Source organism: Palaemon carinicauda, chromosome 6 (assembly GCF_036898095.1).
Source record: "Palaemon carinicauda isolate YSFRI2023 chromosome 6, ASM3689809v2, whole genome shotgun sequence".
In the NCBI taxonomy this organism is placed as follows: Eukaryota; Metazoa; Arthropoda; class Malacostraca; order Decapoda; family Palaemonidae; genus Palaemon; species Palaemon carinicauda.
The window spans coordinates 28,277,886-28,294,750 of record NC_090730.1 but is presented as its reverse complement, the minus strand read 5'-3'; the positions used below and the strand labels follow the sequence as shown (position 1 = coordinate 28,294,750).

The following is a 16,865-nucleotide window of genomic DNA, read 5'->3' as shown; positions in this document are numbered from 1 at the left end:
TATCCTATAATGGTAGAGGCTAACAAAATTGTATTTCCTTCGAAGATGTAACAGGAAGTCAGCAACCTGAGTTACAGAAGTACTGGGCGAGGAAAGAGAGTTGACTCTGCACCCCTCTCTAACAAACCTCGTACCTAAATTGTTAAACCTTGATGGAAGAAGTACTCCTTGCTCCTGCAATAGCTGTAGTTGCTTCCTTCGAAAAAACCTCTAGATCTTGTGAGTTTTTCAATAATCTGAAGACAGTTAGATGAAGAGCTTGGAGATTTAGATGGTACCTTCCAGGAGGGGTTGTTTGAGTAAATCCAAGATAACTGCTAAAATCCAGGTTAATGAGTGAAATTCCAACGATGTTGCCGATGTGACCGGCAGAGAAAATCTGGGGATTCATGGAATGGTTCTGTGTATCTCGTGTGAGGGCGCTAGTGTACACCTGGCTACTCTATCTGCGATTGCCGCGAGTTTTGAATTTCTGCCGGACGTCAGAGACCTAAAGCTATCTTTATATAACCAGCAGGTAAGATTAATGTTTAAAAAAAGAGAAAAAGGTTTTTTCTTTTCTCTTTGCTCCTCCCAGCCTGACGAGGGATTCAGCCATGTTTGATTGGTACTGCTAGGGTGCCACAGCCCACACTCCCCCGTTATCCACCACAAATGAAGCTTATGCTGAATCCCCTATTACCGCTACCTCCACGGTAACCAAGGTGACCGGAGGAAGCAGCAGGACCCATCGGAACTGTCACATTCTCTTTCCATTCATTCCTATCTCTAGCACACACTTTTACATCTCTCACATCTATCCTCTTATCACCGAGATTTCTTAATTCCATCCATCCACCAAAACCTTGGGCTTCCTCTTGTACTTCCCGCATCAACTCTTGCATTCATCACCTTTTTCAGAAGACAGTCATTTTCCATTCTCTCTACACGGCCAAACCACCTCAACGAATTCATATCCTCCCTACCTGCTAATTCATTTCTTACACCCATTTCCACCCTCACTATTTTGTTCATACCTCTATTTAATCAAGATACACCAGCCATACTCTTCAGGCATTTCCTCTCGAATACATTCTACTAAATAGTTTAGAATTATGAATTTAATCATATATAATTCACAAAAGGTGATTACACTTTCTACCAAGAAATGTAAGAAAAAACAAGTCTGCATATTAAAAAATTTAAAGAAAATACAAAAATATACATACTGTACCTGGGAAAAGCATATCCATGAACTGACAGTATGCTGCTCCCGTACAAAGTTCTTCCACTTTAGAATAGGAAGACTGTAAGCAGTCATTGACCCAACTGAGCAAGTCATGACGGCTCAAGTTTTCAGAAGTGGAACTCGTAGAAAAAACATTCACAGCCATAGTTATTCTGAAAAAAAAAAAATGCAGTGTCAAAATTTCAAATTAATTTAACCTTTTCAAGGAATATCACAAATTTAAAAGCAATATACGGTATACAGTATTTGTTTTCTTACTATACTAATCAGACACTTTTAATAGCAGAAAGACTTTCAGGGAAGATGGAACGGACTGTTTAAACTTTTAGTAGTACAGTAGTAGCAACTGGTGAGTAGGCCATGCCCATCCAATATGACAAATTCGTAGATAATTTGTATTTTTCCTAACTATACAAACCTTAGCTATTTATTAGGGGGTTATACTTTCGGCAGAGCTGAAATGACGAGCCATTAAAATTTAGCGAGGGTTAACTACCCACACCGCTAGTTAGCGGGGTGGGGGGGGGGGTTAACTTGCTACCACTCCCGGTCACACACTTGTGATTTAGTCACTTTGCTTGGAGGTAGGACTTCAAGGGGGATAAGGATGGCGGGCAAGTTTGTATAAATAGCTAAGGTTTGTATAGTTAGGAAAAATACAAATTATCAACGAATTTGTCATTTGTTCCATAATTGGAATACAAACCACTCTATTTATTAGGGGTGACTCACCCATTAGGATAGGTGGACGTCCGTGCCAATCTGGCTTTTGGCTTTGCCCGGGGGATCCTTATCTGAGTATGTTAGTACTCAAAAAATAGGGAGTTCCTGCCCTCGCTAAACCTTGCTACACAAGGTCCGCAGCCTACACAAGCTGTGTGTTGAGACGTGCAGAAGTGTGACTGTCTGGGTAAAGTTATTCCAAGTCTATGTAGGAAAAACCTGAAGTAACCAAGACTTCCCAATACCACCTCGCCAGGGTATGGGGACGCAACAGTATTAGCTTAATACTAGGTACAAAAGGGAGCATGGTTTACCTGCAGTGGTTTGATGTCCGCTTATGCAGAGAACCCAGGATGCTGCTTTCCCCATGAGAGGGTAGGATGAAGGAAAGAATAAGAGCCAGTCAAATCTTTTCATTCACGCAGACTAAAACCGGGTAACAGTGCCCTTAACCTTCTGCTAGTTGTCCAATACGGAGCTTGAGGTATACAACAAGCTGTTGTGCAGCCACCACCGGACCGATAGAGATCGTATCGAGTTCCTGTGGGTCACGTCTTGCAGGAGAAAGGCTATGAAAGTCACCTGGAGCATTCACATCCTTTCTTGTAAAACCTGCGTCACGGAGTAATCTGCTAAGAAGGACCAGGGGCATAGTTATGCCCCTGACACTATGAGTCTTCATGTCAAGATGATGTTTCGGTGATCCACCTCTAGTCTCTCCCAGTGCTGATGACAAGAGAAGGGACCCGGGCCGGCTGTTGCCATTTCCTTTAGGTAAAGTCTCATACCTTACCCTGGGTACAGTAACGGATGATCTGGATTGTCCGTTACCGAGTGGAGACTTGTGTAGGATCCGTCATCTCTGGAGACATACTCAGGGACGAAACTGAACATTGTCTTTCGCCCTTCTCAATAATGCGCAATGTCGAAAGAGAGACCATGAAGTTCCTTGACTCGTATGGTTGCTGTCCGAGTGTGTAGGAACATCATGTTCTTAAATCAGGAGAAAATTTGTTGCCTGGTGAAGTGGAACATAAGAAGGTCCCTTTAGGGATCGGAGAATTTGAACCATGTTCCGAGAGGAAGGTCTCAATGCCGAATGGGGAAAGGCAAGTTGTAAGTCCGTATGAGTTAGGAAAAGTCTATCGATGAGAGGGTGTCCCTTTCTTTCAGTTTGAAGGTGAAGGATCAAGGTTAAGTGATCATCTTTACCTGTCGAAAATATAACGTCTTGTGTGGTTGTCATGTGAAAGTGTCTCTCCACTCGATACCTCGATTCCAGCAATAGCGAAATCCTTGAGTATATAAAAGAGGAAAAGACCCTGTGTCTTTTCCTCTTTTATATACTCGAGGATTCCGCTATTGCTGGAATCAAGGTATCTCGAGGATTCCGCTATTGCTGGAATCAAGGTATCGAGTGGAGACACACACTTTCACATGACATCAACCACACGACGTTATATTGCCTGGTAGACTGATGCTGAGGAATTCCTCAGACATCTAGACAACCTTTTCGCAAAGAGGTATTGGGTAGTCTCCAGGCGTACAATCATAGCAAAGCTATAGCTTGTGGTAGGTGTCGAAGTGGGTTGTCTGTGATGTGGAGAGGGTTCTCTTGGAGAGACTATCAGGAGCTGCAAAAGGTTTGGAAACCGTTCTGCATAATGCCATAGCTGAGCTAGGAGAGTCCTTGAGAGGTTGACCGATGTTCTAAGCCTTCTTGAGTGCCCTTCTCCATATAAAACAGGGACGAGACGTAAACGTCATTTTTGTACTCACCGTTGTTACCAGAGAGCCTTGGGGTCTAGGGCTGGGGAGCAACGGCAGCCTGAGAATCAGGACTTTGTCGGCTACAAGGCGATCCAAAGTCCATTCGGAATACCTTATCTGAGATGTTGTGCACAGATTGTCGGCGAGCACGTTCTTCTAGTCTGGAATGAACCGGGCTGATAGTGGTACCGAACGGACTTAGGCCCATCTTAGTGTTTATACTGTTAGATGGGAAGAGGCTACGCGCAAGTTCCTTCTTGCTTGTCGATGTTGAGTCTCTAAGTGGTGTGTGGTGTATCGTCCATCACATCACTGAGTGGTCTGTTAGGAACCGATGAGGCTGCTGAAGGACCGGACAGTTGGCCTTCATCTCTTAAGAGATTCAAGTGAAGGTGCTTTCAGACTCTGTCCAGAGGGCTGAGGTCGTGTGGTACAGCACTATGGTCCCTCCTCTCTTCTTTTCCGACTCAAGTCTCTTGAAATGGGAGTCTTTCTTGTTTTGAAAAGGTTTTGTGGAGATTGGTGTCTAGAAGCATTCCCAGATACACCAGTCTTCAGGGAGGGAAGTAGGGAAAACTTTCGTAGGTTTACTCTGATCACTGAATCTTGGTAAAAAGACTTCAGAAGTTCCGGTGTTAATGCAAAGTTGCCACTGAGTCTGCTAAGGTCAGTCAGTCGTCCCGAGACAAAGACAGAAGCCGATCCTGTGCGACCAGGATGGGTGTAGTAGAAAGACCGAAGCACAGTGCCTTGATCTGTTGTTTCTTGTTTGTCTAGACTGAATCTTCTAACCTTCCTAAATGGATGGTTTGGACCTGGGAGTAACTGTCCTTTAGGTCCAGTGTGCAAATGAAGACCTGAGGTCGTAGCCCTTGTTCGAACTCCAACATGGTGTGGACATCGACCCAAAGGGACAGCTCCTTGCGGATCCTTTTGCATGGAAGATTGTCGACGCTGGAGTCTTGACTCGTGTCGTAAAGGATCAGGCGCGATACCCAGTGTAAGAATTCTTCTCAGAGAGAATTCCTTTAACTAACAGAAGGAAGGCAACGCTTAGCCTTACCATGCGCCCTGATGGGATTGATGCTATTCCTTAGAATAGAAACATCGTGGTTACTGTGTAGTTGGAGAGTGCTCGCAAGTAGTTCCCTATCGACAAGCTGTTGATGAGGGTTGTCGAACGTTTGGCGATCACTTTAGTGTGATGGCGAACGGCCAGTAGCGAGAAGTATGTTGTACACCTTCTGATCTAGGAAACTACAGGAAGAGGTTGACAAGTAAGTTCGAGTCACGAATTGCTGGCAAATTGCCGATGAATCGGTGGTCTGTGAGCTGATTATGGTACCCCCCTGGTTGGTCAGAGATGAGCAAGCTGAAGATGGGCTGGTCAGAGATCAGCGAGCTGAGTTCAATGATCGAAGAAAAATGAGCTGCCCATCGGTGATCTACTGATCAGCAAGCTGACGACTGATTATTGGCTAGCAATCGGTGATTGGAAACACTAGCAATTGGAGATTGTTAGTCATTGGAGGGACTAAAGGTCAAAGATCAGCACTGAGCTAGCAACTGGAGATCTGGTGATCGGCGAACTAGCAATCTGTAAACTGTGAACTAGCCATCAGCAAACAGTGATCTAGATATCAGACTGTTGATGCTTTCCTGTTTGCTGACGGTGGTCTGTCAAGGAAAAAAGAAACTTCAGAAGAGACAGGGACCAAGGATTCCCAGTTTCGATTCCCCTTGTAGGATGGAATCTTCGGGATCTTGAATCCTTCTGTGAAGCCTTATTCCTCTTTTCCCGGTGGCAATGTTTATGAGTTTGCGGGGAGGAATGGGGCAATGGTGACCAGTCCAAAAATTCTTATTCCTTTTAACTGCCTATTGCACGAGTGTGTAGGAGAGTACTGAAGCGATGGCACATACGGTGATGCTGGTGCTCAATTTCTGCCTGGAGAGCAGGCAAGCGCTGGCTCTTAGGCAAGAGATGGTGCATTAGATCTGCAAGCTTCGACTCTTTGGCAAGAGCTGGTGCATTGGATCTGAGTCTGGCCGAAGGCAGCAACAATTTCCCTGCGGCGGCCGAGTTAACATTTATATACCGACGGGAAGAGCGATGGACCAGAGAGGGAGAGGTCATTCCCCACAAAGTTGAATTGTGCTGGCCTTGCTAATCTACGCAAGTGTCGTTGTCGTATGTGTAACACACACAGCACAAACACTGAAAAGAAAACTTATCACATTTCTATACACATAGCCTATATACACAAACATTAAGAATGTTTTCATATACTGTATATACAAGTATAAGAAAAAGTAAGTTAAAAGACAAAAATTAATGGCAGTCCAGAATAGGCGAGCAGGGAGAGAGGAAACAACCACTCTCGATCCGAGCCAAAAGTAAAAGTGACTAAATCACAGGTGTGTGAACGGGAGTGGTAGCAAGCTAACCCCCCCCCTCCCCCCGCTAACTAGCGGTGTGGGTAGTTAACCCTCACTAAATTTTAATGGCTCGTCATTTCAGCTCCGCCGAAAGTACAACCCCTAATAAATAGCGTGATATGTATTCCACTTACGGAACAAAGGTAGCATAACCATCACTTTGACCTTAACCTATGCAGGAAGTGTAACTTACGGTGTCAGGTTCTATAGAGGGAAAAATACAAATTAGAGGGAGAAAGTCCTGAAACTCAATCAGCCTGGTTTACTCGCACACAAAATGTCACTGAACTTTGGTCTTGGAGAAGAGTGAAAGTGATGGCTCCTGTCAACCTACCAACAACCTGAGCAGGAAGATGTTGCAGATGTTAGACTAAGTCCCTACCAGGATACTGGTAGGCAGTCATGGAAGAACCTAAGTCTGTAAGGATATGGTGTCTGTATGTACAGTATGATCATTATGAGAAATATGTTTCATACAGTTCCTCCATCCTCCCCCTCATCTAGAAGAATAAGGGAGATACTGTGCTTCGATACAAAACCTGTCAATAACAACAATTTCATTCACTCAATCATGAGTGTCGCCAGCATCTGATCCACCACATAATGGAGCAACTTCATCATCCAAAATTAGGGAAAAAGTTAATACCCTTACATTTTACATTTCCTTTTAGATTTGTTGTAACCACTATCTTGGATGGGATGCAACTTGTCCTGTGATGAAGCAAGGTTCTCAACACAACTTCAGTGGCTACTGCAGGACAAAGAATAACGTTATCCAGGCAATTATGGGATGAGCAATGAAGGTTGCCTGTTGTACCTTAAGATTATTGTAATTTGATATCCCTAACTTCGTGTGCACGAACCGGGATGGTACAGTACTTCCGGATTCTCCTTGGATCAGAACAACTGTTCTTGGATATTATTATCTATTCACTTTCGGTGTAGGGAAGTCTTTGGCTCTCCATAAGAGGACTAAAGATAAGTCACTGTGTCCTTACCAGATAGGAGAGAGTCGTCCTACACCCAGCTTGTTAGGAAGAGATAGAGGACACGAGATTGGAATTGTGGCGGAATAGATGGCAGCTCTTGGACACAAATGCCAGAAAAAGGAAGAAGGATTTTCTTCGTTGAGGATGACCCATTTTTGGGAGGACTAGATTGCTTGAAACTCCTCATGAGCATGGAGAACTCTCTGGAAACCCCCTGGTCTAGCACTTTGAAAGGGCAGACCTGGCCTATAGTGGCCAGGTAACCCTTTATCACTAGTCTTGACAATCCCTTGTCCCTTCGGAGAAAAACGAGTTAGTCTGCTATGACCTATATGGACGCCGAGACTAGAGGGATGTCCTTCTCCCCAAACACCATGCACAGAAGTCTGTCCAATTGGCCTTGTAACTGCAGTGGAGGATTTTCTGAGGTAGCCTGACATCTTTCTCGCAGTTCTTCTCGAAAAGCCCTTCTTACCGAGAAGGAACCGAATAGTCTCCACCAGTGAGGAGATAGGAATGTCAGCTTGTGGTGCTTTCTAACATTAAGCTAGCACAGGAGGTCTTGGCCTCAGCAGTAACTCCGAGACTCTTCAACGAGGAGTTAAAACTAGGTCTGAGTACCACTCCATATGGGGTCACTTTGGTGCCACCAGGGTAAGCTGGAGTTTAGGTGTGGCTAGAATCCTGTTGAGCACCCTTCAGATCAGACAAAAGGGAGGGAAGGGGTATGCATCCATTCCATCCCAGGGGTGTTGAATGCCATCAGGTCCAGTACTGGCAAGCTAAAAGACGGAGTTTGTGGTTCAAACTGTTTGTGAACAGGTCTATGGCAGGGAAACCCAAGGAAGTCACACGAGTGCCCGACAATTGAGGATGAAGGGACTGACCTATCCTGTTGGCCTCTCCAGCTAAGCTTGTCAGCTATAACATTGTTTCCACAGAATGAAACTTTCTGTCAGTCCTACCAAGGGACCCTGATTTGCAGTGAACAAATTTGATGGACCAAAAGATCCTCCTACCAGCAGAGAGGAGTCTCCACCGGCTTGGCGTAGGACCTATCTGGGTCTAAGTCCAAACCGGGCCAGTAATCCTCAGGCCAAGCAGCCAAAGCGTGACTTATCCCCTTGACGGAGTCACTCTGTGCATACACTTGTCAAGAATGATTCCCTGGAGGGTGACTTTTCTAGAGCTGAACGTTTTCTCCCTTCATCATCCTCAAAAGCAGGTTTGATCTTGGACCTGACTTCCTTGCACCAAGATCATGAGTCAGAAGCATCCCCATCTAACCAGGAGAGAAACTGCAAGAAGCAGAACGTCATTTCATAGAAGATTTCTTGTATCGCGCTGCATTCGCCCGAGGCATCAGTAGATGAAACTCCCCTCCTCTATTTGGAGGAAAGACGAGTTATCTCTTGCTTTCGATCCCTTGGCCCAAGGGGTCAGAAGCCTGGATGTCTCCTCCGTAGAATTCTGGTCTCCACGAGACTGGAGAATTCTTAGGAGAGGAGCGTTGTCAGGCAGACCGACCACTATTGGTCTTTACCAACGGAGATTAAGAGGTACACACTATCATTTCCTCTCTACGTTCCCTGGGAGCAAGACCGAGATCTCTTGTTTGAGGCTGCTCGTGCCGATGGGGCTCAAGCCCGTTAATCGAGGTGAACATGATTGTGTTCGGGAGGAGAGCTGCTTACAGGACTCGTGTAGTGCTGCTCAGAACAAGATTTGGGAATGTGAGCCTTCCGGTTTCATAAGGAGTGCGACCAAGCTGTCCATAATTTTGTATCTCATGGCAAACAAAAACTAAAAGCACAAGACTTCTTGTTTCTGGAGGGAGAAGCTTGGGAAATCCTCACTATGTGAACAAAACGGGGGTGCTTCCCCTTCCACTGGACAGGTAGTTCCAGACAATAGGAAGAATCTGAAGCGTCGGCTAAGATTTCCTTCTTCCTTGCAGCTATCTTCATCAAACACTTAGCCAGCCACCAAAGTACCCCAAGAGCATCCCAAGGATGAAGAGGGACAGGAGTCCTGACTAGCAACAATCTGGATTAGTCTCTTGATATTATGATCCTTAGGAACCTGCATGCGAGCACTGGAAACCGACACCAAGCTTGTTTCCTGAAGGTCAGGCCTCAGTGTAGCGTTACTACCCCACAAAACTAAGCAGGGCAATTGTTAAGTGTCTATTGAGACTCCGAACAACCAGTTGTCCTGTGCTTTAGTGGTCTCGTCATCATCTTCGTAGGGACGACAAGCATGGGAAGAGAGGTAAAGGGGGATGGGGACATTTCACAATCATCTTCTTTCCCACAGTCGAGGATTTCACCACTAGACATAGTCTTCATAGGGGAACCAATAGGAGGAAGGTCGTAACAGTGTCTGTCAAACACCTCCTTCAAAGCAGCATTAGACAACTTCTGGGCTCTGGAAGATTTAAGCATTACAGAAGTTTCTCCGCAGACAGGGCACCATCCACCACAAGCAAAGGCTACAACCAAGACAGATCTATATTCTAGCCAGGGTCGTCAACATTACTGTAATTACAGCGGAGGTACATGGTAGAGAGAGGAAGGAGCTATACAAACACCCTCTCAGAACCACTCCTGGAGGATGGGGGCCAGTCTCTCCTGCCACAATTGGTTCCCCCAAGAGGACAGCCTCGGAGATAGCTGCAAGGGAAACACCCGGCTTCATTCCCAAAGAATGGAAAAAGGAGCTAAAAAGCTTCTTCGGCATCAGCTTGGCATTGCATCTGATACCAAGTTTTTTTTTACTTCATTTTCTTCTTTTCAGCAAACTCTGCCCACTGCACAGGAGGCCACTCCCTACACTCCTGACTGCAAGCATTCATTCGCACTGCAAAACCCAAGAAGTAAAAAGGAGAGTCCCCCTCCGGCTACTAATGTAGCAGCCACACTGGCGGCCTTCTTTATCAGGGCAAAGCTGCATGTCTGGCTTAGGGGCCAGACATGCAAACCAAACACATACATACTGAAAGGTGAGGAAAAGCAATTACTGTAGAGTATTGTTAAAACAACTAAGTTAGTGAGTGCAGTAGTGTACGTCTGTACTAAGGTATACACAAAATCAAAGTGAGGGTTGCTCTACCTCTTGGGTTAGGTAGGGCTTACCCACCACCTGACTACCAACTACAGTACGTTTATCTTGTTAAATATCTAACGACCGTTCCAGCTTCACTGATGATGTATTTCAATTAAAGGTTGAGGGTTTGTATTACATGTACGATCAAACACAAATTGATACTTTGATTAGCCTACAATTTTGGGTATAATTAAAGTTTAAGCCAACATTAAATATTTAATGCTCTTTTACTGTATGTCTTCTTGAGACAACTGTACAAAATACCTGATTGAATCTATCAGAAAATAGATATGTATACAGAGGAATACAGTTATCCCCATTGTTGAGATACTACCGCTAGAGTTATGGGGTCGTTTGGCTGGCCAGACAGTACTACATTGGATCTTTCTCTCTGGTTACGGTTCTTTCCCTGTGCCTACAAATACACAGAATAGTCTGACCTATTCTTTACAGATTCTCCTCTGTCCTCATACACCTGACAATAGTGAGATTACCAAATAATTCTTCTTCACCCAAGGGGTTAACTACTGCATTGTAATTGTTCAGTGGCCACTTTCCTCTTGTTAAGGGTAGAAGAGACTCTCTAGCTATGGTAAGCAGCTCTTCTAGGAGGACACTCCAAAATCAAACCATTGTTCTCTAGTCTTGGGTAGTGTCATAGCCTCTGTACCATGGTCTTCCACTGTCTTGGGCTAGAGTTTTCTTGCTTGAGGGGACACTCAGGCACACTATCCTAATTTCTCTTCCTCTTGTTTTGTTAAAGTTTTTGTAGTTTATATAGGAAATATTTATCTTCATGTTGTTACTGTTCTTAAAATATTTAATCTTTCCTTTCCTCAAAGGGCTATTTTCCCTGTTGGGGCCCCTGGGCTTAAAGCAACCTGCTTTTCCAACTAAGGTTGTAGCTTAGCAATTAATAATAATAATAATAATAATAATGCTATCCAAATGACATGTTTATGGTGTCAAGCAAGTGTTGCTTGTTTTTGGGAAACGCATAGTAGGTAAATATGAATGAATCGTGTTTTTTCTTCAGTTTTGAATTTTGGGTTTGGTTACAATTCTTAAACCCGATTGGTTCCTTTGTTTTGAAATCATCCAATTAACTGCAATTTTAGAATTCAGCCTTCCTTCTGAGATATAAGCTTAGTACAATTGCAACATCTTCCATAATGCAGACGTGTGATATTACCAGTTATTGTACTGTATTCATATTTTGGGGATATCGGACGGTTTCAGGGAGATCATAGTAGTACTCCTGATCAAGTAAATAGTTTTCTTTAAGAACATTTAGTACTTTCCATTGGAGTTTAGTGTCCTAAGTGTAACTGTGCCTTAGTTTTTCGGGAAGACACGCCAGTCGTATTGTAAACACTGTACCAATATCAAAAACTAAGAAAATACGACTGTAATTACGTTGTGAGTAATCACAAAGGAACTTTTAGGAGCCTTTGTATATCAGCGGCCAGTTCCTCCTGCGAGCATAAAATATGGGCACCAACTAAACTAAACTTCCCCCCAACCCTTACTAACAAGCCGTGTCCATACCTACTTACCTAAAGGAGGGCTAACGGCCCCTGTGACCACACTTACACTACTGTATTATTAATCAGCCGTCATCATACATACAGGTGGCTGCTATCGTACATACAACCCCACTTTCATTCAAAGTTCTACTTCTTTTTCCCCTTGGATATTAATAAAAGAAGGGCGGCAAGTTCACAATATGAGGTAATATTAAAAGATGTACTAGTCCCTTTATATAGGTTAATTGGTGGTAGAAATTAAATAAGTAAAATGTGGTCGAACTTCTGGTTACTTGATAAAATTAGTGGTCTATGTACGATAGCAGCCATCTGTATGTATTATCACGTCTAACTCGGAATACGGCAGTGTAAGGTGGGTTGCAGGGGGGCATCAGCCCACCCACCATTAGGTAAGGACACGGCTTGTAGGTTACGTTAGTGGGGAAAGGTTCAAGTTAGTTGATGTTAATTTTTAATCAGTGTGAAGAACTGGCCGCTGATATACAAAGGCCCCTAAAATTATATTCACATCAGCATGTACTGTATACCGAATAAGTTGTGAATGTTAAAATCTAAACATCGTATAAATAACAAAATTTGGAGCCTTTGAATATCAGCAGCCAGATCCTCCCATTTGGATTAAAAATTGACATCAAATAACCCACATTACCCCCCGTAACCTAACCCACAAGACGTGTCCTTACCTACTTAAGCTAACGCCCCCCTGCGACCCCCCTACCACTGCCGTATTCTAAGTCACCCGTAATCATACATAGGCCTACAGCTGGCCGCTATCATACATACACCCGCAAAATTTAATTGGAAAGGCTAAAAAATGGTAACACATTGAGAGAAAAACTCATAGGTTTATTAAAGATATTCTCTCAATGGGATACACGATTTAAGACTTGGATCTACCACCCACAACCTAGCCTGGTCCCTAATGATTAGGGCTGATCTAGGTTACCTCTAGATAACTGGCCTATTATAACATTTCATGCCAAATATTGGCAGCTTGCAAGAACCTTAGTGAAAGTTATCCTGGCCATAAGGAGAAACTTTACCAAGTTCCAAAAGTTAACACATGACAGCCTACCATACGGTAAGATGTATGATATTCATCTTCGGTCACATGTAAATCCGGCTAAACATATGAACCCCATTTTTCTATGGTTTCTCACTCACTTTCACAGTGGACTGGCAATGAAAATTACTATTTTCATCTAGTTGCCTAAGATACCGAAACAGAGATAATCTGGAATCTGATAGCCAAGGTTAAGCTATTCTTGATCTTACGGTACACATTTGCGCAAGCTTCACAATGTAGTAATAACCATCTAGTTACATGCCATTTAATATTATATTAATAAATGTACCTTACACTTCACGGAGTGACCCTGATCGTTCGATGCTCACTTCACAACTAATGCAGGGTGTGGCCTCACTACTCAAGAAGGTGAAAACTGGGACAGTTTATTATTATTGACTAAATCTACTATGACAGCAATTCCTTTCTAAAACACATGTCAAATATCTATTACATAGGTACCTTGCTTCCTTCGCTGGGCTTCTTATGTGCTAATTTCTGCTTCTTTTGTTTGCCTGTAGTGTGTCTGGCTCTATACTTTAAGATGTTTACCAATCTTTACTTACCGGAAGTTTTCGGCATTCAAACTCAAAGTCAAACATATGCTCAGTTTTTTCTTCTTCTTCTCTTTAAAGCTCAGATCATATCCTCACTTTCTCTTCAATGGGTGTATGTTGGATTTAGCATATTTAATCAGGCCTAATTTATAACAGTTGAATTGCGTACTTAGTCTAAATTTAAATCTATACTCTTCCCACCAGCTTTATAGTTTTTACCTTCTTTTAAGTTGTTTTGGACTTTTGCCAAGTAAGACTATTCCATTGTAAGGCTTTGTTTTGTGCACTATTTTGCGTATTCCACATTAATTTCGTATATTAGACACACCTTAAAACACTTTCTTCTCAGCAGTCTGTATAAGGTTTCCTTGTTTTGTCTTTTGGTACCTCTTGCACCAGCCTTCTCTTTTTTTTGTTTGGATTGTGTGGTGAATCACATTTGTTTTAACACATCAAATTCTACCTTTTACTGCCTGCAGACCACTGTCGCTAATATATCCTCAATATTGTATGGTGTAGGTTGTTCCAGTAGCTTGTAATCCTGCCTTTTATAATTCAGTACTGTATCCATTCACATGCCTGAATTTCATATTCCTTTGTTATTCAAAAGCTTCTAATTTAACAATGGTTGGTATTGTCTCGGTTTATTATAGTCTATCTTTTATATTCATATAAGTACCTCCAACCAGGGTAACCTATATTTATGACATTTGCCCCGTATCGATCCTCCCCGGAATATTTTTGACCCGTATTTTCAATATGTGAAAAATTATAAGATAATCATCTTGTCCCGAGTTGAAATCAAACATCATCTATTGGGAGCAGTTGGTTTCAGTACAAAATATGACAAATGAAAACTAATATATTAACAAAAATTAGAAAAACAATATTAAAAGGAGTGTGGAAAGGTTTTCATCATGCCTGAATCTATTCAATATATTATGGCAAATAACTCTAGTTGTCCTTTAAAGCTGCAAAACATGTTTGATTGCAATATTGTAATGCTTGACACTTATAATGAACAGCTGTTTGTTACAGTACAAATTAGGTGTCCCGTCAATTCTCAAAATCTGGTCAGCCCAAAACATTTCATTATTCCTTCGACTAATTAATTACATTGTACTAAAAATGTAACAAAATACGGATTGCAGTCATGCAGCTCCTTCACTATCTACTCACAAAATAATAATAGTACTTATTTGAATGAAAAATATTATCCACGTGTTACTTAAGACCTCATTCAAACCAGCGAACAGAATTAATCAGTCATTTAGACAAAATGTAAAGTTCACCCTACTCCTTATGACGCCCATAAGACGCATTATTCTAAATAAATATGATTTGATAATCAAAATTCATTCCTCTGATAGAATATGATATAAAACATCTTATAAAGAACTGTCTCTATATATTATGAAAAAAATATAACTGCAATTCCCTTAAAAGCTTAAAATCTACTTCACCACATTAACTAGAGCGATAGAATATAATTCTATCAAGGGCTGGTTTTTTTTCGAACAGCAACTCATAAATGTTCGAAACTCTCTCTCTCTCTCTCTCTCTCTCTCTCTCTCTCTCTCTCTCTCTCTCTCTCTCTCTCTCTCTCTCTCTCTCTCTCCTAACGTTGTAATAATAATAATGTTTATTGGACAAAAAATATTTACATACAAAGATTTACAAAAAGAAAAAAAGACTCAGTCCAAGCCCATGTGGAGCAGAGCTCTTCGGGCAATAATACAACTAAAATAATATCATCAATTAAGTAAAAATAATAAATAAAGTAAATATGGATATAGATATACAAAATGTAGGCATACATATACATAATCATATGTATACAAGTAGATACATATAAATGAGATTCTTAGCCTAAAAACAAATGGAAATGCATATTTATATGATAAAGAAGGATTGTATATGAAAGCTAATGGTATATACATTGAAAAATTGTAGATACTAAGCAAAAAACTCAGTAAAAGAATTAGTTTTACAAATAAGAAATATTCTAAACAATGAAACATACTTGCGTTGTGGTTAGGTAGGCAAGTATTAATATTTATGAATAAAGCTTAATACCCAGATAACAGGAGATTTGTATATGATTTCTTTAAAGATCGAACGCTAAGGAGTGCCTTTAGATAAGCGGGCAGAGTATTCCAAAGTTTAATACCTTGGTATAGATACGATTGCTCGCATCTATTAATACGTATGAAAGGAAGAGTTAAGTTTGAATTTCTTGTTCCATATGGATGAACTGATTGTTCCTGATTTATTTTTCGTCTTAAATCTGGAAATTTGTTCAAAATAAGTGTTTGGAACATCATATTCATTAAGGAGAGCTTATAAGTGTCTTCCAGCTTCAATATCGAGAGAGACCGGAAGAGTGGTGATGTATGAGCTAAGTAATCACTGGAGCTTATGATTCTTACCAGTCTTTTTTGAATTACAATTAATGGTTGCAAGACATTTCTACTACTACTCCCTCACGCCGTATTGCAGTAATTTTGGTGAGGAGATACTAACGAGTGATACAATTGTTTTATAATATATAAGGGGAAATACTCTTTTAATCTATATATGATACCAATTACTTTGGCAATTTTATTAACTGTCATATTTACATGCTCACAGAAAGTTAGTTTATTATCAAGAATTATCCCTAAAAATTTACCACTGGACTTCTGATCCAGAGTCAATTATTCCTTCAAATAATTTACATTAAACTTGAAATGTAACAAAATACGAAGTACAGTCATACACTATAGTTCCTTCACTACATAAGTTCGATAGAATAATAGTATTTATTTAAATATAGAAAATTAGCCACATGATACTCAAAACTTCATTCAAACTAGCAAACAGAATAATAATTATTTGGCTATTAGAATGTATCTCACTGATAAAATATGTTATTAAAACATCTTATAAGGGAGGACATATACAAATCTCTAATCTTCCCTTCAAAACAAAAACTATTTAGGCCCGTCCCTCCTAACTCGATCATTGGAAAACGATTTATGGAAATTCGAGCAGGTTTCTTGAACAGCAACTCATAAATTCTCATAACTCTCTCATGTTTGTATATTCCAGTCCTCTGATTGGCTGTATCTTCTCAGCTGTAATTGGTTGTTGCCTTTATTTACAAATTCACACATACACTTTTTATATCGTAGCCAAAGTCCCGCTAATTATTCCTTTGAAAATTACGTATTTATTTAGCTTACACATTTGAACAACTCGGATTATTTATTTTACCAAAATATAAATTATACTTTGTGTTTATTTTTATGAATATTGTAATTTTTAAGCCTCAATTTATCTACAATAGGTATAGATATTTTACCTCCCAATTGAATGCATTCCATGACGTCACATACAACCACCAATCACAACAGAAGATAAATTAGCCAATGAGATGCCGATTATTTCCTGCTAAGGAAA

General features: G+C 41.2%; 1 protein-coding gene across 4 annotated transcripts in view; it reads right to left on the bottom strand.

Moving 5' to 3' along the window:
- The window catches only part of LOC137642534 (microtubule-associated protein RP/EB family member 1-like), a 65,301-nt gene extending 51,741 nt beyond the window's left edge, over positions 1 to 13,560 (bottom strand). The window contains exons 1-2 of one of the 4 annotated variants that reach the window (XM_068375165.1): positions 13,434 to 13,560; positions 1,214 to 1,380 (exon numbers count right to left, since the gene is read on the bottom strand). In XM_068375165.1, coding sequence (XP_068231266.1) covers positions 1,214 to 1,373 — 160 coding nt within the window. In that variant the 5' untranslated portion in view covers positions 1,374 to 1,380; positions 13,434 to 13,560. Of the gene's footprint in view, positions 1 to 1,213; positions 1,381 to 13,156; positions 13,310 to 13,329 lie in introns of those variants that run through there. The other 3 variants (XM_068375163.1, XM_068375164.1, XM_068375166.1) reach the window with 3 other exon arrangements.
- Positions 13,561 to 16,865: the final 3,305 nt, after the last annotated feature.